The sequence below is a fragment of the Juglans regia genome, chromosome 2, assembly GCF_001411555.2.
Source record: "Juglans regia cultivar Chandler chromosome 2, Walnut 2.0, whole genome shotgun sequence".
Classification (NCBI taxonomy): Eukaryota; Viridiplantae; Streptophyta; class Magnoliopsida; order Fagales; family Juglandaceae; genus Juglans; species Juglans regia.
The window spans coordinates 771,619-795,193 of NC_049902.1; the positions used below are offsets into that span (position 1 = coordinate 771,619).

At 35.3% G+C, this 23,575-nt stretch overlaps 1 protein-coding gene across 4 annotated transcripts; it reads left to right on the forward strand.

Moving 5' to 3' along the window:
• Nucleotides 1–17,760: 17,760 nt before the first annotated feature.
• LOC108997158 (squamosa promoter-binding-like protein 13A) lies at nt 17,761–21,591 on the forward strand. Of its 4 annotated transcripts, none has more exons than XM_018973493.2 (4): nt 17,761–18,050; nt 18,536–19,060; nt 19,927–20,060; nt 20,673–21,591. In XM_018973493.2, the coding sequence occupies exons 2-4, from the start codon at nt 18,642–18,644 to the stop codon at nt 21,293–21,295; spliced, it is 1,176 nt and encodes a 391-aa protein (XP_018829038.1). In that variant the 5' UTR covers nt 17,761–18,050; nt 18,536–18,641; the 3' UTR covers nt 21,296–21,591. The 4 variants fall into 4 exon arrangements, with proteins under 4 accessions (XP_018829038.1, XP_018829105.1, XP_018828968.1 ...); XM_018973560.2 differs by having other exon boundaries at nt 18,563–19,060; nt 20,673–21,577; XM_018973423.2 differs by lacking the exon at nt 17,761–18,050 and adding an exon at nt 18,105–18,396 and having other exon boundaries at nt 20,673–21,577.
• Nucleotides 21,592–23,575: the final 1,984 nt, after the last annotated feature.

Here is a 23,575-nt window from a genome sequence, read left to right on the forward strand (position 1 = left end):
GGAAACGCTTTACAAAGAATGTTTTAGACTTAGGTTTGTTACAAAAGGAAATGAAGTACACTGCTGCATGCTGCAAATGGTTGTTACGTGCTTCTAGTATATTCCTTTGGCTGTGCAGCAGATGGTTTGTTACGTGATCCGACTATAGTCCTTTGGCTGTGAGACTTTATTGTTGATACAATATTATCCTTGACATCCCCCCTCAAGTCAAGCAGTAAGGGATACAGACGAAGACTTGAATACATGAAAGCAAACCTCGCGGCAGAGAGAGGCTTTGTTAGAACATCAGCAACTTGATCTTTGCCTGAAATAAAAGACACTTGCAGGGATTTGTTTAAGACTCGATCACGTACAAAGTGAAAATCGATTTCAACATGTTTTGTTCGGTCATTGAAAACTGGGTTAGAGGAAAGGTAAGTGGCACCCATGTTATCACAATAAATTAGAGGGGCTTGAGTCAGAGTAATACCCAAGTCATGACAAAGATGTTGAAGCCATATAACTTCTGCTGTGGTGTTGGCGATAGCTTTAAACTCAGCCTAAGTTGAAGAGCGAGTTACAATTGGTTGTTTCTTGGAAGATACTAAGTTATCACCAAAGAACACACATAAGCCACTTGTTGAACAGCAATTGTTGGGACATCCTACCCAGTCAGCGTCGGACAAGTCAGTGAGATGAAAATTTGAAGATGGTGAAATATACAAGCCAAATTTTGATGTGTGTTTGAGATAGCGCAAGATGCGCTTGACGGCCTGCCAATGGGGTACACGGGGGGCATGCATATATTGACAAACTTTTCCAATAGCATACGCTAAATCGGGTCGTGTAAAAGACAGGTATTGCAGTGAGCCGACGGTGCTACTGTAGAGAGTAACATCTTCGAAGATATGTCCTGTAAATGCACTCAATTTTTCCAAAGTTGCCATAGGAGTCTTTACGGGTTTGGCAAGCTGCATGTTAGTCTTTATAAGGAGATCAGAAATGTACTTCTGCTGAGTTCAAAGCAAGCCGTTTAACGTTGAGTTTACTTCAACATCGAGGAAGTAGTGCAAGTTGCCAAGATCAGTGATAGGAAAGTCACTTCACAAATTGGTGATGAGCTCAGAAATATGAGAGTTTGAGGAACCAGTGATCAGTAGGTCATCGACGTAGACAAGGACAAGAATTGTGCTGGACTCTGTTGTTTGTAAAAATAGTGAGGGATCATCTGAGGAAATTGTGAACCCGAGATCAACTAGTCGATAGCTGAGTCTGGAGTACCATGCTCGTGGTGATTGACAGAATCCATAGATAGCCTTATGTAACCTACAAACATGAGATGAAAAGTGAGGGTGAGTAAATCCAAGCGGCTGTGTCATGAACACGGTTTCATGCAAGGGACCGTGGAGAAACGCATTCTGAACCTCCTATTGGAGGATGGGCCATCGACGGGTCACAACCAAGGCAAGCACAATGCGCACGGTTGTAGACTTCACTACAAGGCTGAAGGTTTCCTCAAAATCTATTCCAACTTGTTGGAGGAATCCCTTGGCGACTAGCCGAGCCTTCTATCGTTCGATAGAACCATTGGCAAGCCGTTTGGTGTGAAAGACCCATTTACACGTGACAGTGTTTGATGCTTGCGAAGTTGGAACGAGAGACCATGTATGATTAGCTAGAAGGACATTGAACTCATTTGCCAAGACTTCACAACATTCGGGATACTTTTGAGCAATGGTGAAGCTTGTTGGAGATTCTAAAATGTTTGTGGTGTAGTCACTGAGGAGAGCACAGGGAGGAGGCCACTTAATGGTGCCATCGGTGAACTGGCAAGGTCAAAGGGTACTGGTTTGTGACCATGTCACCATTGGATGGATAGGCAATGGAGTATCGGTCGAGGAGGAACTTTGTGTAGATGGTGATGGCTCAGAGTCGAGTGGGGAAGAGGAAGAAGATGAAGGATGTGGGCCTAAGATAGAAGAAGGGAGTGGATTAGTAGTCGTAGGCAGAGTAGAATGAAAAGACGAAAGGGCCACGTGAGTTGGGAAATGATGGGCTTGGGTTTGGACTCATGAGCAAAGGGAAATTTATTTTCATTAAATTTGACGTCCTTGGATGTATAGGAATGACCTGTTGGAATGTGATAGCAGGTGAAACCTTTGTGGGCTTGGCTAAGACCGAGGAAGACACATGCTAAGGATCGATAGGAGAGTTTTTGTTTGTTGAATGGGGTGATGAGGGGCCAGCATTCAGACCCAAAAAACACTCAAGTTGGTGTAGTCTGGAGGTTTTTGATGAATGAGGAAATGAGGAGAAAGATTATTGAGTGATGGGGATGGTAGAATATTGATTAAGTACACAGCATGAGTGAATGCAAACGGCCAAAAAATGAATGGAACGGAGGCATGAGCATTGAGAGCTAAATCTATGTCCACTATGTGACGATGTTTACGCTCGATGATACCATTTTGTGTATGGGTGTGAGGACATGTAACACTGTGAAGGATGCCATGAGATTCTAAGTATTGAGAGAAGGGTCGAAACTCACCCCTCCAGTCGGATTGAAATTGTTTTTTTTTTTTGTTTGGAATTGAAGTTCAACTTGAGTTTTAAATTTAATAAAAGTATCAAGTGCTTGAGATTTTGTTTTGAGAGGGAACAACCACGTATGACGCGAATAATCATCCATAAAGCTAATATAATATTAGAAACCATCATGTGATACATGTGGGGAAGGACCCCATAAATCTGAGAAAACAAGTTGGAAGGGTGTGGTGGACTTGTGAGTCCTTGTGTGAGCTAGATGTCTATGAGATTTGACCTTAGCACATGCATTACAAAAGGATGGATTTATTAGTGGATCGAAAGGCAGAGCATGTTGCTGTAAAATGGAACGAACGAGCTTGATAGATGGATATTTGAGCCGTGAATGTCATAAGAGGAATCGAGAGAGATGTAGTTAGAGCAGCTGAAGGTGGTGGCGAAAAAGAGTAGAGGCCGTTATGGATGGTCCCATGAAGAAGAGATGTCCCCGAGTTGCAATCCTTGACACGAAAAGAATCAGCAAAAAAATTCAAAGAATACGTTATTGTCAGCACAAAACTGACGAACAGAGATGAGATTCTTCTTAAATGAAGGAACACAAAGAATTTTGTTTAACAAAAAATTGGAAGAAGTGGAAGGAAAAGAAGCTGAACCAGACTGTGAAATAGGTACTGCGAAACCATCACCAACACGCAAAGTGTCCTTGTCGTGATACTCTGCCTCTTGTAAATTCAAATTGGACAGGTCACTGGTAATGTGATTCGTGGCTGCAGTATCTGGATACCAACTGTAATCAGAGGTATAGTTTGAGGAAAAGGTTGCTGTTGTTGGAGAAGCAGCAGTGTACGCTTGATTAAATCGATACATTTAGGTGAGTGCAGAATGTCCCTGACGGTTGTAGACCTGACAAACTAGACGATTGTTAGTTGGAAAATGGGACATGGTACCATTGTTACCTGTAGAAACTCCACAACCATGATTGGAATGGCCACAACCACGAGAGTTATTACGGCCCTAGTGATTTCCTTGACCACGTTGAGCAGACTGATTGTTGGCCGTATATTGAGCAGATGGTTCAAAGGAGAAAATGCTTGTGTTGGTATGATGAAGCATGCGAGCTTCATGAGCTAGCAAAATGCCAAGCAGTTTAGTAGAGGGAATAGGCTCAAATTGAGGGGTAGTAGAAGAGACAATGGCATCATACTCAGGCCCTAGTCCAGCCAAGAGATAGGGAATGAAGTTTTCATCTGGGAGAGAGCGTCCTGCAGCAACCATAGTATCGGCAAGCAGTTTGGCACTACGAAAATATACCAAAATAGAATCGGCACCTTTCTTGAGGGAGGCTAACTGTAGCTGAGTTTGAATAAGTCGTGCTTAGGGGGCAGAAGCGTAGGTGGACTCGAGAGAGAGCCACACAACATGAGTAGATTTGCATTCCACAACTTGAGCCATGAGAGGTTCGGATGGGGATGATATGAGGGCAGACATTACGAGTTGGTCTTGTTGAAGCCAAGCGTCATAATTGGGATTAAGAGTGCCTTCAGGTAGTACAGGTTTGGAAGGAGGAAATGAGCCATTGACAAACTTGTACAGCCTCTGTCCACGAAGATAAGGAACAAGCTGTAATTTCCACATTAGGTAGTTGTCTGGGGTTAATTTGATAGAAATAGTATGAGAGAAACTAGGATTAGAGAGGGTGGGAGGCGGTGGGTTTGAAGGAGAAGCCATGGACGTTAGTCCTTAAAAGGCTCTGTATACCATGTTAAGACTAGAAATTACTCTAGTTTTCTCTATTCATTTCGTTAACCTTTTTACAGAAATGCTTCGTACATTTATAGCTAAAGGAAATGCTTTACAAAGAATGTTCTAGAGTTAGGTTTGTTACAAAAGGAAATGAGGTACACTGCTGCATGCTGCAGATGGTTGTTACGTGCTTCTGGTATATTCCTTTGGCTGTGCAGCAGATGATTTGTACGTGATCTTGCTATAGTCCTTTGGTTGTGAGGCTTGTGAGCTGGACTTTATTGTTGAGACAATATTATCCTTGACACCAGATAATCGAAGATGCCCCAGTCCTTGTCGTTGGTGCCGAGACTGATCCCGTTCACAGAGCCTCATTCTCTGGCCATTGTATGATTCTTGCTAAGTATGGCCGACGAAAAGTGAAGAAATTAAAGAAGGATAGGGAGATATAAAAGTTGAAAGAAACTCTCTGTCCTCTTTGTGTCATTTTCATTTTTAGCTGTGACCATGGAAGAAGGTGTAGGACTCGTTTGAACCTCGTTTGATTGATGACTAAGGTTTTTTATTTCTATAGAAACTTTATCCATCGTTACTCTAGTTTCTATTTTCATGGTAACAATTTTATCCCGAAACCTTTGTATTTGTCATTGATGTACTTCACAACTTTCTTTCATCTGAAGAATTAATTTCATGATGATATCACTTGAGCTACTTGCTTGTGGTATGTTCGCTCGGATTATATCTCTGATACCAACTTTGTAACGTACCTTTAAGTGTTTGGTAAAATTACACAAATGGAAAGTTGACTTCGAGGGGATTACCTCTATAAGAAAAAAGATATTTCATTAAATTTATGTATGCCATTACAAGATGACGTTCCACTACATATACTAACAAAATCCTTAACTAACTCATGGGCCAAGGGTCAATACATTAATACAAAAGAAAATGACATAAGCATAATGGGCGTAAAAAAGTAGAAAAGTGGGTCATGGCCCAAACCCCATTCACCAAGCTAATTACACACTAAAGGCCATAGGCCGACTCTTGAAATCTACCCAAGCCCACTATGACTTCGGCCCACTGCTGTCACTGTAAACTGAACTGTGACAACTTCACTTTCTTCAACCAAAAGATTCCAACAATTACATATCTTCTCGATCTCCCCCTTCCAAACCAATCTCAATTTCGCCCTTCACCTTAAAAAAGGCTATGCCCTTTCGAATTATTGCTCTCGATATGCAACTACTCTTTGATCTTTTTTTTGCCAAATCATTGGACCTAATCTATCGTCTTCCTGAAAGAGAGCGTTTGTTATAAAGCGAAGACGTGACTCGTATGGTTTTCTTGAGGACCTGTCTAGAAGAGCTTTAGCCAAGCCCCAAGGCCTTAGAATCCATTGAATATCAATTCGGGTAAGGTTGATCTCTTGTTAGACTGGTTATAGAGTCCCACTTTTGTTGTAAAATCTTTTTTTAAACAAACTAAATGAAAACTAGAGATGTTCTTCAATAAAACCTCTCTCTTATTGCAGAAGAAAACTATGATTACAAATTTAAAGTTTCATGAAGACTTATGTTATTGCATCTATACATTAATTATTAAGCAATAATTTCTATCGTATTTATCGAAATCCTGCTATATCTATTGAAAAATAGACGTGTATCAGTCATGGGAGCTCCTTGTACACCTTCCTTAGCCAATCCATCCTCGAGTGCATGCAAGTATCTTGTTGCAAAGCCTCGAACGACTTGCTCAATTTTTCTTGATGAGCTTATCTCCACAATATTAGCTAGCTAGAGCCTTTCACAATGTGACCGTCCTTCCCTTTTCATTTCTTTTTAAAAAAAATACTACAATCATGAAGAGATTTTATAAAAATAATCTCATAAACTAACTTTGCTTCATATGATACGTTAGATCTACTTTATTATAAAAATAATTTTATAATTTGATGTACTACATCAAACCACTTCAATTCATAAGTTTATTTTGTGAAATTCCATCCATTGTCGAAACATGACTTACCACATCAAGTTACGTCAGTAATTTATGAATTTAATTTTGTAAAATTTCATCCTTTGTCACTAAAGCATTTCTCTTCTTTTTATTCATTCTATCATGGCTAGCTTTTGTATCGTTATTTGTGGTTTTGAATCAGAGTTTTTGCTAATTTTTATTTGAACATTGGGATATTATATATAATATATAGTGAGATAAGAACTGCCCATTAATTGGAACAAATTTGGACCATTAATTAGGCTTGAATTTACAGGTAAAATAATGATTAGGCATGTCTATAAAATCTGAAAAGCTCTATAATATTCCCTTTTGTTCATAGGATTTGATAATTAGTTGGCATCAGTCGGTGAAATATTTTTTACCTATCGCTCTCTCCACTTTAGCTATTTTTATTATTTTCATTTGTTCTCTCTTGTTAGAAACAACATCTGAAATTTCAAGCATTAATTACAAAGACTGGATCTAACATCAAACAATGTTGACTAATTCACACAAAAGTTATTCTATTTGAAAACCAGTGTGGGGGACACCTTTTATACCACTTATACAACAATTAGATTTAATTCTAACCATGAAGTGTCATAAGTTAAGACTCATTAGCAAAGTTATACCATATTTAAAGATTCACTAGCAAAGCAGAAGAGTCGCAGAATTGCAGATATACTAGTCGAACAATCTAGTGTACATTAGTATATCATCCTCAAGAAGGGGTCAGTTTCTTTGAGATATCTCTGACTGGAGTTCTCAATTACCTACGAAGACGTACTTATGAATGGTTCTTCTGTTAAAACCCTCCATTTCAAAAGCTTCCCTTAGAAAGGACAATCAGCTTCCACTGTGAGGGTTTGAAATGTCTTATATTATCATGCCTTTGATCTCATCCATACCATCAAAGAAAAAGAAATTTTTGAAAGGTTCTCCCCTTCGTCTAAAATCTCTTTGATAACCTCTTATGAAGTACGTACATATTTAGCCATGTGAAAGTAATGTATTAAACTTTCCAAGACATAAGAAGGACAAAAAAATAGTTCGATATGACACCTATCCAAGGATTCCTCCAATGATGGCACAAATTGGAGGGAATCTCTTGCACCGATTACCAATCTTTCAAGTAGTGCGTCAGGAACATGATATTCATCCAATGATTGTGATGCAATTAGGTAAGCAAGGGTGAGAATATAAAAACGCTATTCTAAAACACAAAAAACAAATTTTACTACGTTACACATTTGCCTCACAAAGTTCCCTTTTCAGCTTCATAACACCATGAAGATCAAAGATTGAAACATCCTCTAGATTATGCCCCTCAACCTCCTTAAACCTTTTAATCACAGGAACAAGAGCAAGGATAATTTGGTTCGTATTTAACAAGTTATATCATATTTATAGATCAATAAGCCAAATCTCAAAAGCACAAATGAAAGAAGAAAAATTTTATTTATCATTCTTCTTACTACCATCCTCTCAACATCCTTTAATGTGTCATCAAATAATTGGTTCACAAGTTGAACATAATAAATAATCTCAAATCACTTAATAACACATCATAAGATAGCGCGAGTAGTTTTTTCACTGGAAAATGCCAAAAGCAACCTCTAACTTCTCATTCATAGATCTGCCAGTTTGTAATGGTGGGAAGATATGGTATAGCAGATGAATTAATTGATATGGTCTTCATATGCAACACAGTTCTTTTTCTTTCATTAAAGTTAGAAGCTACTACTTTATAATTTACCAGACCTATCATAGAAAAGTATAGCTTCTCCACTTTCCTTGGAAGCGCTCGCCAAGGTACTAAAACTGCTTCTTGGGATGAAAGGATAACACAAATTATTATTAGGAAACGTAAGCACTCAAGCTGTATACATCAACTGTGCTATGGAAAATGCAAGTATTATATATACACCCACACATCTTATTCAAGAAATTAATTATATTTTTATATAAGTAGAAACTAATTATACTTCAACTTCATAAAAGGGTCCTGGGTCAACTTTTACTTATATTAAAAAAAAAGGTCCTGAGCCCTTATTCTTGGTATGTCTATGAAGGGTCAAGATATGTCTATGAAACTTAAAGATGCCAAAGCTGTTGTAGTACAGAAGGCATAATGCACAGACGGGAACATTAGGTTAAGATTCAAATCTTATAACATATCCCCTCCACGCCTCCATATATACTGAATGAATGGGTAATTAAAGCTAGCTCATTTGAAAAGTGAGATGTAATAAAAGAGTATATATAATGGAGAAAAGAATTAGAGATCTCAGCATCAGTGGAAAGAAAAATTGATAAGAAAAAATAATAATAAAAAAAAGGTCGCACCTCAATACTTGGATATTGCAGATGGCATTCAATGGTTTCCTCAAGTTTTTTCTAGTAATAAATAAAATCAAAAGTAATTAAATAAGTACTACTATTGTAATCAAGTATGATTATTGAAAATGATTATTAGCCAATATGCTTTAGAGCCAAAACATATAAAATATCAGCCATAAGCTAGCACAAACCAAAGCAAAAACATTTGAGCACCCTTGATGATGAGCTATTAACCATTCCAGAGCCATATCATTTCAGTAGAAACTCTTGATATTAGTATAGAGAGTTTAGTTACACTTTGCAATAAACTCCCATGACTTGATGCGAACATTCAAGTGAGAAATTGGTTACTATAAAAAATATTCTAGAAACCGCGTGTAAAATCTTCTCCTTCTAATGGAGATTAGTTTTCAGAAGAATTTAACTCGTTCAAAGTGAGTTATCCATTGAAGATATATATCAAATGACTACAATGCATTATAGGAGGTCAATGTTATGTGCATTAGACATACATGATACTAGTGTCATTTTTCATGCAAATCAATCATTAATAAAACAAATAAAATGACCACACACATAAAATCAAGAAAAGTTCAGTCAACAATGAAAGAAAATTTGGTGCCGCCAAATGTTTCCATCGTCTATGGACAGTTTGAATTTGAATAATGACAGAAAAGGAGCATCTAAAAATGACACAATCATAACCCAAAAAGCAACAGTAAGATGATCACCTTTAATTAATTGAATATCTATGATGTTGTAGGTTGACAAATATTTCACCACAAGTTTCAACAATCACTTGTATAGAATGCAAAGAAACATGTCAAAGAAACTATATATACAAACTATGAATACATATTGATGCAAAAGAACTTATGCCATACTTTGGTTGCTAGCAAGCAACAACTAATCACTATGATATCATATTTATCGAAGATAAGTTTGTAATTAACAAACTGATACTTTTTTTTATTAAAAAAAAGACTCCAATTATTCATAAAAAAAACTAAGTTGATCGTGCATTGTAATGTATCATTACCTGATCATGGAGAAGAAAAACCAAAACATCAGCATAGAAAGCTTATATCTATATATATATACGAATATATGTGCAAACCTTCTATGTGCATTAGAGCCCCAAACCCTAATTTGGCGATCACTCAGTGCAGTCTCTTGCTCTGTCAACTCCTTACCGTCCATTCCTAACTATAACATATTCCACAAACCCTAATTTGGCGAGCGTTCCGTGTAGACTTTCATGTATTATTTTACTTAATTTGTTGTTAATTCTCTGATTTTATGAAATAAATGACGATAGTAGTGTATTCTATTTTTTTTTTCCAAATAGCTCGATGGACAAAGAGGAAGATAAGGCTTAGGATTATAATGACCCGTCAAAAATATCCTTGACAGATTGTTCAAACTCTATGAAGGTGATGACTTTGTTTATAGTTTCCTTATTAATAATCTTTTTCCTTCATCTCTATGATAGTTTCCTTACTAATAATTCTTTTCCTTCATCTCTGCAGGAAGAATGTATAACACCTACTAGAGTCTAATACACTTTGGAGTCTAATGCTTGCTTCTTCTTTTTTTCATGGCTGCCATGAGACTATTGTTTAACTTTGTACAACATTTTGTTTAGCTTTGATGGTTGCCAATTGTTTAGTTTTGTTTAGAATGGGGATATAATAGAGACAATTGTTTAGTTTTGATGGGCCAATTGTTTAGCTTTGTTTAGCATGAGGATGTAATAGAGACAATTGTTTGGCTTTGATGGCTTCACTAGCTGCCATGAGAATATTGTTTAGCTTTGTACAATATTTTCTTTAGTTTTGATTGTTGCCAATTCATGTTTAGTTTTGATGGAAAGTATAAGAGCAGTTATGAACAATTGCATGATCGTTTTTAAATGTACTAGAGTTGAAAGCGCAGGGTTTGAATATGGTTGTTTTATGTTCCTATTATGTGCTACACGACAAAGTGCCTAAAATGAAGAGAAAAAAACTTTGATGGTGTTCACATGAACAATGCCTGAATTACCACAATATTACAAAGTCTCCAAAAGTGGATCTTTTACAAATTTGCATTCAACATCTCATTCACAAAGTAGAAGGTAAAACACAGTCTTGCATTACACAACATCTCATTCACAAAAATTTAAGAGTGGAATTTTTCAAAAGTAATACAAAAGTACACTATTAATACAATATAATCGTAATATTCTACACTAGTGCTTCCTACAGTAATGGGAATGATCATGGAGGAAGGCCTTTTTGACTGGGCCCACCATCTGCGCTAAAGTGGTTGAAAATGAGCAATCTGATTATAACAGTTAGAACCTTGTGTAAGTATTATATATAATTATATATCAACATAAAAATTTTATTATATATTGGATTGCGTAATTACCATGTTATATTTTGGACAATCAAAGAATTGTTGCCCTAGATTTTATTTTTTGGTGTGCGATGTTTGGAGTGGTGCTCTCAAACTACACCAACATAGGGGTAAGTCTAGCCAAAGCCCATCGATTATAGCATATGACTGTGAAGATGCCATAATTAACAACCACCAAACCTCTGCATGTATATCATAAAATAATTAACAATCTAGTTCTAAATGACACAACAAGATGGCCTTATGACAATACCAAATGAAACATTTGATTTTAACAGCTTCTAAACTATTTTTCTTCCTCACAAATGATGAATTAGACATGCCAAACACTAACCTAAAAGATTTCTCCCTTCAACAAGATTCTAACTGTGCTCCACTCCACTTCAACTAGCCAATGTCAATGCATTGAACACATCTCATCAAATTAAATTGCACCTTATAAATTTTGCATGTTCATGGACTACATGAACACTTAAGACTTTCTCTTAAGTGTTAGTTTTCTATTTAATAACTCTTTTAGTGATATCCAACAATGCTAAATACCCAAGGGATCTTATCTCAAAATGATATCTCAAACTATAAATTACCAACCTCAATGCTTATCAGTTTTTTTAAATAAAAAGCATAGACATTAAAGCTCAAAACCAACCACGTTATTGAGACTTACTCCAGTAGGAGGTTGGTCACACAAACCTCCTCAATTTTATTTGTTTGAAAAAATATTCGGGCCATAAATCAAGAAATAATTCCCTATGAAATACGTCATATGCTTCTGAAAAGTGGGTAAACACGTTGCTAAGAATAACATTGTAAATGTTAATGAGCTGAATCTTGAAACAACAATTCGAAATAGGTGAATAAATCACTAGTCCGTTGCCAATCTGCTCTATTTAGCAGTTTGAAATATAAAACTAAGAAATAATTGATAATCTTGTACACACTATTTGAATGTTAAGGCAGTATCATTTAAGATGTTCTAGCAATTTGAAAAGTCATTCGCGATCTTATCACAGATCAATAAAGTTGGGTTCTCATCACTAGGCAACAAAATCACAAATATGATCTCATCATCAATGGAAAAAAATCACAAAAAAAAAATACGAGAAATACGCTGGGTGATTCTTTTGTCAACGAGTGATTCTTCTTTGTGTGATATATCGCATTCCCCGACTGGGTGATTCTTCTGTCGATGAGTGATTCTTCTTTGCATGATTTTCGTCCCCCTATGGGTGAGTTCGCTGGTTTGTGATTTCCCTCCAGTGATTCTTCTTCATTGGTCTATTCTTTCCTTCCTCCCGTGAGTGATTCTTTGGATTAGGATAAAATTGACATTTCAGCCCACTGATGTGGAGGGTGTGTGTCTCGTGTTTCTTTTTTCTTTTTTATTTTTTTTATTTTATATATATATATATATAAATATATATACCAAGGAAACTGTTTTATTCATCATTAAAGCAATCACATCATAGATCAAACCAAATAATTTGTGAAATACAATCAGGAAAAGAACCCACCAAATTATCAAATCCTCTAGATTCCATGCAAATCTTGCCAAATTATGGGCTACTTCACTAGCCATACGCCCTCTGTGTTGGACAGTACACTTAGGAAGCATTTGCATCATGTTCTTGATCTCATAAACCAAATTTCCCATAGGACATTGAGGTGCCATCTCCACTCAATTCCTGCATTTGCCTAAGGGAATGCACATCTGTAAACCTCACAGAATAGCAATAAGTTCAATTTCCATAGGATCTTGCACTTCATGTGTTGGTTTGCTAGCAAAGAAAATTACCTTTCCATATTCATCTCTTAAAACCATCCCCACACCTGATCTGCATTGATCATGGAAAAGAGCTCCATCTATATTCAATTTCAGAACCCCTACAGGTGGTGGCACCAACAACAACAAGCTTTCATCCCTTTTTTCTTTTCTTTTTTTTGCAGCAGTTTTATGCTCCTGATGTAATGATAATGCATGATCAACAACTTGCTCAGGTAAAAGAACCTTATCTTTATAAAGTTTCTGGTTTCTCCTATACCACAACCCCAATCCATCAGAAACAACTTCTCTATCTGCCCAATATTTCCTTTACTCAGTAGAGTTAATGCAATTTAAACAAAATCCATCATGACATCAGTTTCTTTTAAGAAACTGAAATGGTTTTACCAGTAATCCTTGATAAAGGGACAATAAACAAGTGCATGGCTCATATCCTCCTCCTCCTTATTACACAATTGACACTTTGCCTTCTCGAGTACCTTTATGTTCCTTAAATTCTGAAGTGTTGGGAGTCAATTTTTGCACACCCTCCAAGCAAACACTTTCACTCTATTTGGTACATTCATCTTCCATATTTTCTTTCATACCTTTCTCTACTCTTCAGCATTTGAAGCCTCACCAGTCTGCCTAACATGGCCAAGGGATTGAAAAAAACGATATGCACTCTTCACACTAAAAGCTCCACTCTTTTTATGCTCCCATACAAGACTATCTGGTCTACTCTCTGAAGTCAAAATCATATTGAGCACCTCAGTTGCCTCTCTAGGTGGTAAGATTCTTCTAACTTTCTCAATATCCCACCATTTTGTATTTTCATCAATCAGAGTTGCCACTGTTGAATTCATCTGTGTTGTAGTTACAATAGCTGGAGCTAGCATCAGTCTATGATTTGACAACCAAAAATTTGTCAAAATATTGATTGATTTCCCATCCCCCACTCTCCATTTGCACCATTGCAACAAATTGTTCTTAGCCTCCCATATGCCTCTCCAAGCATAAGAATGTGCTACACCAAATGTAGAATCACTGAAGCTAGTATTTGGGAAATACCAAGCCTTAAGAACCTTGTGTAGCAGTGTAGTCTCATATTTTAAAATCCTCCATCCCTGCTTTGCTAAGAGAGCCAAGTTGAAAATCTATAAGTTTTTAAAACCCATCCATCCATTTGATTTAGATTCACACCTATTTTTCCAACTCACCCACCTTATCTTATTCTCTTGTTTCTTTTGACCCCACCAAAATTTAACCATCATGATTTTCAACTCAGAACATAATGAAGCAGGAAGTTTAAAGTAGCTCATTGTGTAAGTTGGGATAGAAAGTGCCACTGTCTTAATAAGAATTTCCCTACCCCCTTGAGATAAGGGCTTCTCCTTCCAACTTTGTTTTTCAATTCAGAAGATGCTTGGTATTTCCCTCTACCAATCATAGGTGGAAGTCCCAAGTACTTGTCATATTGCTGGTAGCGTTGGACTCTCCAAAATTGCATTGTCTCCGCTTGTTGACTGATATGAACATTCTTGGTAAACACCATGAAGGTCTTATCTCGATTTACTTTCTATCCGGAGGCTTTTTCATAAATCTCCAGTTGATGAAGAATATTCAAGTTGGTCTGCAAATTGGCCTTACAAAATAGCACAAAGTCATCTGCAAATAATAAGTAGTTTAGCTTTGGTGCTCCCTTACAAACATGAATCCCATCAATCTGGTTGTGCCTCTCAGCTTGATTAAGGAGTGAGATTAAACCCTTAGTGCATAAGAGGCAAGGGGAGATAGGATCCCCTTGTCTCAGCCCTCGAGTTAGATATAAAGGTCTCTTAGGCTCACCATTCACCAATATTGAAAAGGACACTGACTTTACACATTGCATCACCAACCTCAATCATTTCTCTCCAAACCTCATCTTAATCATCAATGTCTCAAGAAAGCCCTACTCTATTTTGTCATATGCCTTACTCATGTTTAGCTTCAATGACATGAAACTTTTCTTCCCATCTCTTTTTCTCCTCAGAAAATGGATGAACTCATAGGCAACCAGAACATTATCAGTGATCATTCTTCCTGGCACAAAAGTACTTTGTGAAGGGAAAATCAAGCCTGGTAAGATGCATTTGAGTCTGTTTGCAAGTATCTTGGACACCAACTTGTAAATAACATTACAAAGGCTTATTGACCGAAAATCATAAACAAATTCAGGCTTTTTCTTTTTGGGAATCAAAGTAATATAAGTGTGATTTAATTTAGTAGGAAACTGACCACTGTTAAGAGCTTGTAAAACTGCATCTAAAACATCTTTTCTACTATAGACCAATATTTTTTATAGAATAAATGGGCCACACCATCAGCACTGAGGCCTTTGTAGGATTCATCTTTTTAAGAGCTACTTCAACCTCTTCTTATGTAAACTCTTGGTCAAGTCTTTCTTGCATATCTGTAGTAAGTCTTCCAGCAAGCTCTTCTAAGAACTCCATATTACCAATCTCATCAGAAGCCTTGAAGAGAGTTTTGAAATTATCAAGAATTACAACATCCCTCCCTTCCTCCACTTGTCACCTCCCTTTTGAATCTCTAACACATTTAATTAAGTTCTTTTTTATTTCTTTGTGTTGCTTTGTTGTGAATTAAGAACCTGGTATTTTTGTCCCCTTCTGCCAACCACAGTACTTTTGATCTTTGCCTCCACATAATCTTCCATATTTCTAACCACTTATGCACCTCTGCTCTAGCTTCTCGAAGATCCTTCCTATTGTGATACAATGGATCTTAATTATGGGGCTTCTTAATAGCATTTTTGTATAAATAATTATAATTAAGAATGATGAAATCAAAATGAAAGAAGTGTTTTTTTCCAAGGAAATGGTTCAAGTATTGAATATAATTTCCAACATAGAGAATGGACAAAAATTGTCAGACTGTAAGATAAAAATTTACTTTCGATACCAAACATCCAGTTAATATTGGACAACAATAAATCATTTTAATTGACTGGACCCTCTTGTTGCTGTCCCACAACTTAGGAAAAAATAAAGGGACAAAGCCACATGTGGTCCACAGTTTGCATTTTACATGATGATATTTTGTGTCTGCCTATGCCCCATGAAAATCTTACTGAAAAAGATCCGAGACATGAAACTTTAAAACACACCTAGAAAACATAAAAAATAAATATATATATATATATATTTAAGTGAATTGAAGATTATACATATAATCACCAAAAACATTTTTCCAAAGTACCATGTTATAGGATTTTTTAATTTTTTGCTTTTTCATACATGTATTTTTTAATACTTTTCAATATTTTTTTAAAAAATAAAAAAAAATAATATTATTAAAAAATATTTTTTTAATTACTAAGTAAAAAAAATTAAAAAAAAAACATAATAGTGCAATATTGGTCGGTTCCTTATTCACACGGACAGACTTGGAGGCAACTTCTCAGGAAATATTCAAAGGAAGTGACTCTCGGTACGTAAAGTTAGTTCCTTCTTATCCAGGCCACCCACAGAATTTGAAAAGAGAAGTACTACTTAAACCGACCAATGTTTTAATATTAAATTAAAAGTTTTTTTTTGTTTACGTTTATTTTTACAGATAAAGCGAAGTAAATTAAGATTAAAATTTAAAATTAATTAAATATTATTAAAATATATTTTTTAATATTATTTTTATTTTAAAATTTAAAAAAGTTAAATTATTTATTTTATTTTCTATAAAAATTTTAAAAAATTATAATAATAAAATAAAATAAATTGAAAGGAATTATTAAAACAAACAAAACTAAGTTTTCAACCTTATGAGAGAAGCAATAATGAGTTACGTATCTTGTGACGTCAGAAATGTGAACCTCGTTTTTTTTTTTAAAAAAAAAGAAAACCATGGTTTCGTCCTTTGTTACAACCTTTAGACTAGTAACATATTCATGATATAATTACTGGTCATAAGTTTATATTAAATTTTATTCTAAGAAATTTATACATGCAAGAGGTAATTACTTGGTGCATTACATTTTATAGAAATTATTATTGAGAGTATCTATTTTACATACATGATGTAGTATTATTTAAATCATACATCTCTTCAAATGAGTGTTGGAAATAATCAACTAGAAGCAATCACACAGTGAATATAAAATGTACATTATTATAGTGACTTCTTTCTAATATTACTCTAATATTATTATTATTGTTGTTTTAAGAAGTTTGGTAAGCAATTATGTCCCAAGCAAGCAGCTATAAATAATGGAAAATACTGTTATGCCCTCACAATTATATTGCCTTAATAGACTGTTTGTCAAATTGTTTTAATTTAATAATTAAAGAAGTGATTTTAAGTTAATTATATATATTTTTTATTTTTTAAAAATATTAATAAAAAAAATAAAAAAGCTGAACAGTACGGCCAGCGAGAAACGCTAGCGGCATAATAGCGTTGCCCATAAATAATATATATATAGATATCAATAGTCAATTAGTCATGAAAGAAAGCAACAAGAAGATAATCAGCGTACATTAAGGGGGGCCGGCCCTGCTACAGAAATAATGATTAGGGGTGGGCATGGTCTCCAGCAAAAGTCTGTGGCAAGTAAATTAAAGATTCCCATTCAAAATTTGAAGTTGTTTTAACTCTTCTTTCCCCCACTCTCTTCTGAAAGGAGCGTGGGATATTGTAAAAATAAAGCTAGCAGAAGAAAGAAGAAGAAGAAGAGCAGCAAAAGAAACCTAAAAGAAAGACATGCCATGAAATGTGAAACACAATGCCACATGCCTTGTCCTCAGCATCCGTCCTTGTACTTTCTTTTTCTTGGTTCACAAAAGTTGAAAGCTACAAACTAGGCTGTCCCTATTGGACTTCTATCTCATCCCATACATACATCTTACACAAACCCTAAAAATGGAAAATGGCAAAATGAAAAAAAAAAAGACTAATGAGATTTAAAAATAAATAAAAAAAATAGAAACACTGATCAGGTGAAGTTAAGAATTTTGAGAACCCAACAAATCTATCTCCTTTTTCTGCCTTCATTGGAGCTGGAGCTCCTCTCCTCTCTCTCTCTCTCTCTCTCTCTCACTTCCTCTTATCTTTCTCCCTCAACAAAATAAACCCAACAGGTACAGAGCTCAGTGATTCTTTCTGCCTAACCTACACGACCTAAAGCTTTTACTGCCTACTTTATTGGCCTGTAAATTTGTAATGCAATCCTTGTCAGCGAATGAGTGGCTGGAAAGACCAAACCGTTCTTCCTTTGCTGTAATTGTCTGTAAGTACTCACTCTCTCACCTCTTTCACTCGTTTCTTTATTTGTTTTTATTACTTGTTTATTTTCAGTCAGTAGCCTTCCAATGTCCTTGGAAGTCTCTGCTATTTCCCTTCCTACCAAGATTTTCTTTTTCAAGATTTTTTTAAGTAAAAAACTTGGGCTTTCTGATATGGTTTCTTATATTATACCATCTTTGCCTTTTGTTCCAACAAAAACTCCTCATGTATTTCAAAGATTCCTGTTCTGCACTTCTAGCTTTGCCGCTTTATTTATAAGTTATATGTTTTCTACTTTCTACTGTTGTGTTGTTTGATATTTGGCAATTTTGAAGCTACCCAATAAAGATGTATGTGAATTCGTTTTTTATCATAATTTTTTTACTCGTTCGAGTTTCTAAAGCAGTGCTTATTCTCACATAATTCTTAATTCTTGACTACTTGGTCCTGTTTTGATTTGATGCTGTTATGGACTAATTTCTCTTTAAGGCCGGTACTGATCACTCCATTTCATAGTACTGGAAAGAGAAGCTTAAAAGATTGGGGGAGATCAGGTGCGTGGACAGGTAGAAGAAATCTAGAAGTGATTGTTTGTATGGACTGGCACTTGAAAGCACCTTCTTGGGATTTCACAGAATTAGAACAAGAAGCCTTTCCCAACACAGAAACAGTAGGTGGTTCAAGTAGTTTTGGATATCAAAGGACCAATGAAGGAGATTTTTCAGTTGATTTGAAGCTTGGTCAGTTGGGTAATTCAGCCCATGATCCAGTGAATAAATGGAAGGAGCCTGGAGTCTCAAAAATGTCATCATCACCTTCCGGATCATCAAAGAGGGCAAGAGCAACTAACAATGGTAGTAATCACCCAGTGTCATGCCTTGTTGATGGCTGCACTTCTGACCTTAGTAATTGTAGGGACTACAATAGACGCCACAAGGTGTGTGAGCTCCATTCCAAGACTCCCCAAGTAATCATTTGTGGCCAGAAGCAAAGGTTCTGCCAGCAGTGCAGCAGGTATTACATGAATGATGGTATTTGTAGTCCTTTAGCTCTTGAGTTGTACTTTTTCTCAATTGTATATCCATCATGTTGTGGTACACTACTAGCTTCTTTTTTGTCCTTGTCTATTATTTAGAGTGATTGGCTTTAAAAAAGCATATGAACTAATCTAAGAACCACAGCAGGTACTTCAAATCTTTCTCCATGAAAGGACAAAAAAAAGCTTCTGAACTTATTTCACCTCTTGGCAATCTCTTGCCATGAGGGATTTGTGGTGTTACTTTTGTTTAGGGGTGTAATCTTAATCAACAAGAATTGACAGAAGCGTCCTTTCTGCTTTAATAGCTTGATAAAAAGTAGCTTAAGGGAAACGCTTAGTTAAAGAAATGCATATTAATATCATAAGAAAGAGTGAATCACAGAGGAGCTCATTTTTTATTTTCTATTTTCTATCTTTCTTGGATGAGATAGCTTGGAGCACTCTGACACGTCCTTGAAGCCTTTTTATTATATGGAAGCTGTATTTTTCTTTAACGCCCTTTAACCATTCATGCCTTTAGATGGTTTACCATAAAAAGATCTTCCTCTGATATAAATTATTATAGTCTGGTTTTATATGCTCAAAAGTGGAGGGGACGACAAGGGAAGCTTAAAATTAGCGAGGAACCAGAAAACTTCCTTAAAAATATTTTTGTGAAATCTTTGCTGATGACTAACCTGGATTCTTCCTCCCAAAGTTCTTCTCATGTAAATATGATGGATTTGAATTTTAGATTTAATTGATGTCTCTATAATATAATAGTTGGAGTTCTTATGCATGGAAAATTTCTCTAATGCACCATAAGCCTAGTTCCTCAACAGTTCCATCACTCTTTTCATAGGTTCCATTCACTGGAGGAATTTGATGAAGGAAAGAGAAGCTGCAGAAAACGTCTCGATGGACATAATCGGAGGCGAAGAAAGCCTCAACCTGAACCCCTGTCTCGATCTGGGAACTTCTTGTCCAATTACCAAGGTTGGCTTCGAGATTACCTGATCTAATTCGATGTCAGCTCTGAAGTAGGAACGTTTATCTGTATGCATGCGCATAAATACATGATCAGGCTTTTATGTGTAATTATTTCCTCTAGAACTCTTTATATTGAACATACATTCGGTAAGTGCTTAATTATCTTCTCTGATTGATGGTAAGGTGATCTAGTGTCCACTAGAGTCATTTTAGATGCCTACTTCAATCACTGTTATTGTTTTCTTTCATCGCTTATAGCTCTTTTTTAATACTTCTGAGTTGAAATCTGCTTTTGGAAATTACTAAAACTGACATTCTTGAAGTTATTCAATCCAACATGAACAGTTTTTTTCTTGAAGTTATTCAATTCAACATCAACAAGAATTTACATGGATGTTTAGTCTATACATAAACCTTGTGTTTATAGGTTCATTCTCATCAAGGTTGCTTCAAGTTTCCTAGTTAGTTCTAATCCCCAAACTGATTTGGACCGCTTGCCCACAGTATCATATTATGGCTTATTAGAAGCCTTATTGTTGATAAGATGCACCAAAAGACTGTTAGATGCTCATAGCAATGTGAACTTCTTTCAGTAAATATATCTTCTGTTCTTTTCAGGCACCCAGTTGATGCCATTCTCCAGTTCACACGTATATCCCGCCACTACCATGGTGAGCCCTGCCTGGGCTGGAGTTCTCAATACTGCTGCAGATGCTAGGCTTCATAACCAGCAGCAACAGTTACAATTACTGGATAAAGAAAAACTATTTCTTGGATCCTCCCCTAGTACTAGCAGCACCAATTATATGGGAGGGAAGCAACTCTCGTTCTTGCAGGGTGGCAGCACCATACTCAACAACCAATCATCTCTTGAAGCTCCTGTCTGCCAGCCGCTTCTGAGGAACATTGCTTTATCGGAAAATGGTGGAACTAGGAGCAAAATGTATGGTGACAGGCTAACAACTGGAGTCCATGACTCGGATTGTGCTCTCTCTCTTCTGTCATCGCCTCAGTCACAGTCATCTGGCCTTGCTTTGAGCCACATGGTGCATCCCAATTCAGTCTCCCTGGTGCAGCCCTTAGACTCAAGCTTACATGGTAACAACTTAGAGCCCATGGAAGCAGTTCTGATTTCCAGTGGCAGTGACAGTAACATCCATTGCCAGGGAATGTTTCATATGGCGTCTGAGGAATCACCAGCAAACGAAACCCCTCAAACATTTCCCTTTCGGTGGGAGTAAAAAAATGCCACTTGGAATTTACCTAGCTGCATTATGTTTCTGGATTCTTTTGTTGACGATGGATTGGATTTCTTTCCTTTCAGAGGTAAGATGTTTGTTTATTAAATCTCCTTGATCAGTGGACTTCATTATACTATCCTCATGTTTTTTAGACTGACTACTATGGTTCTGCGCTTGATTCTGTAATGGTTGTAAGGAATATTCAAGTTTCCTTTCTTTTCTTTTCTTTTCTTTTTTCCAGTGTTTGGTCGCCCATGACAGAAACATATATATTCGATAAAATTCTGCTCTTTTTATACTTTATAGCTCCCCATTCCCGTTTAACTTTGATGTCAAATTCAAATCTGCAAAAATCATGACTTCAAAACAGTGCTTCGTCAAGGACAAATTTGTATGCTTAGCATGCTGTCCATCCCAAGCCTTGATACTCCAAATTAAGTTCTTTGAACCCTTTTCTAGCACTTATGATGGTATACAGACGACAGTGTCAATATCACATTCAAGCGTGTAGTTTTTCTGAACCCAAATCAAAGGACAGACATTAAAGATACTTAAAAATAATGTATAATTGTTTAAAATAAATATATTATTTGAGAATGTTTTAAATATTTTAAAGATATATTCATGAACTCCCAAAAGTCAATGAAAAAACTTAAAAAGTCTATCTTTGTGAACTCATTTTTATCATTATGTAATGTGGTTAGCTATGTCTCTATACTTTTTATTTTTCTTTGTTTTCATAATTCATCTTATCGAATCATTACAAATTTTTATATAAAATAAAATAAACAATTCAGTTTTTTTAAATATCAAAATAAAAATAATATTAAAAAAATATATTTTAATAATATTTTATTCAATTTTTAACTTTAATATCAATTTATCTTATATTATCTGTGAAAACAAATGAGGTCAGGCTTCGGTCTCTCGACGTACAAAGAAAAAGGCACAAGTTGAACAATTTTGCTGTCATAAAGGCAAAGTTTCGTTGTTTTAAAAATTACATAAACTGAACATATATATATATATATATATATATATATATATATATATATATAGGTGAGCATGAGTTGGTACCATTTTACTGTGGGTGCAAGCACAATCAATCTGATCTTGAGTCAAAGAAAGCATCAAAAGAGAATCAGTTAAGAGAATCCAAAACCATGAAACGACATTGTGGCAGCTTGGTTTTCCCCTCAAGGATGTACGTGGGAAAAGAGAGCTCATTTTTCCTTTAAGCAGACAGAATTTAAAAGAAAAGAGAATGAATAAGCTGTGATTAATATATTCTTCATGAATGTACTGACGTACGTACGAGGTATTCAAATGATTTCATGTATGCCTTTACGGGATCAAGTACTACTTCTCTTTCTTCTCATTCAAATAAGCTGAGGAAATTCCCAACTGACTTCATTTTGCTCACAAAAGTCGCATGCAACAAAAACCACCACAAACACTAATCTGTGGGTCAAAAAGTTATAACTTGTGAGCTGAGCTGGTTACTATTTTTGTACTTACAAAGTAAATATTATATATTTTTTTATTTACGTTAATTAATTAAAAAGATATTATAAATGTAAATGCAATTTAAATATTATCAATGTATTTATCAATTTCATGTGAACGTATAAATATATATATATATATAAATATATCTAAACATCATAAATCTCAAATTATAATTTCTATATTCAACTTAAAAAATCCTCAATTACCTTTAAAGTTTTGGTTGTATAGAAGAGAAAAACACGATAGAAAGATTGAAGAGATCAAATAAATGTGTAGAAAAACCACACGTTATAGATTTTTTTTTTTTTTTCTCTAAAAAAATATGGGTTTGTTTTAAATTCCTAGTGCATTATAAGCATTATTATTATTTTTTTTTTTAGGCGGTAGGCTATAGGAGTTCTTCGGTTAATGGGATCTTTTGTCTAGTTGAGATATTGAGAATATTTTAGAATATCTTATTATTATTTATTATTATTTTTTACTTATTTTTTATTACTTTTATTATTATTCAATATTCTATTACTTCTTTACTACTATTTTCAGAATATATAAAAATATCATTATTTTAATTAGTTAACTTGGAATATAGGTTTATACATGGCTTAGTTTTTTCTTTTGTTACAATGATATCAAAGCTAATTCTAAATAAATATGTGGGACAAATCGACAAAATGAATAGTATAAAATACAAAAAGTTATTATAATCTCATTTCGCTTGGTGTTATTGCTGCCCGGCATCTGATCAAGAATTTTGTAGCGTTGAGTAAAAAA

Excerpts from the sequence above, each read along its gene's own strand:
- LOC108997158 (XM_018973345.2), top strand. The coding sequence starts at position 18,507 with ATGCTGTTATGGACTAATTTCTCTTTAAGGCCGGTACTGATCACTCCA. Across the intron at positions 19,061-19,926 it reads TTCTGCCAGCAGTGCAGCAG|GTTCCATTCACTGGAGGAAT; the intron begins GTATTACATGAA and ends CTCTTTTCATAG. Across the intron at positions 20,061-20,672 it reads CTTCTTGTCCAATTACCAAG|GCACCCAGTTGATGCCATTC; the intron begins GTTGGCTTCGAG and ends TGTTCTTTTCAG.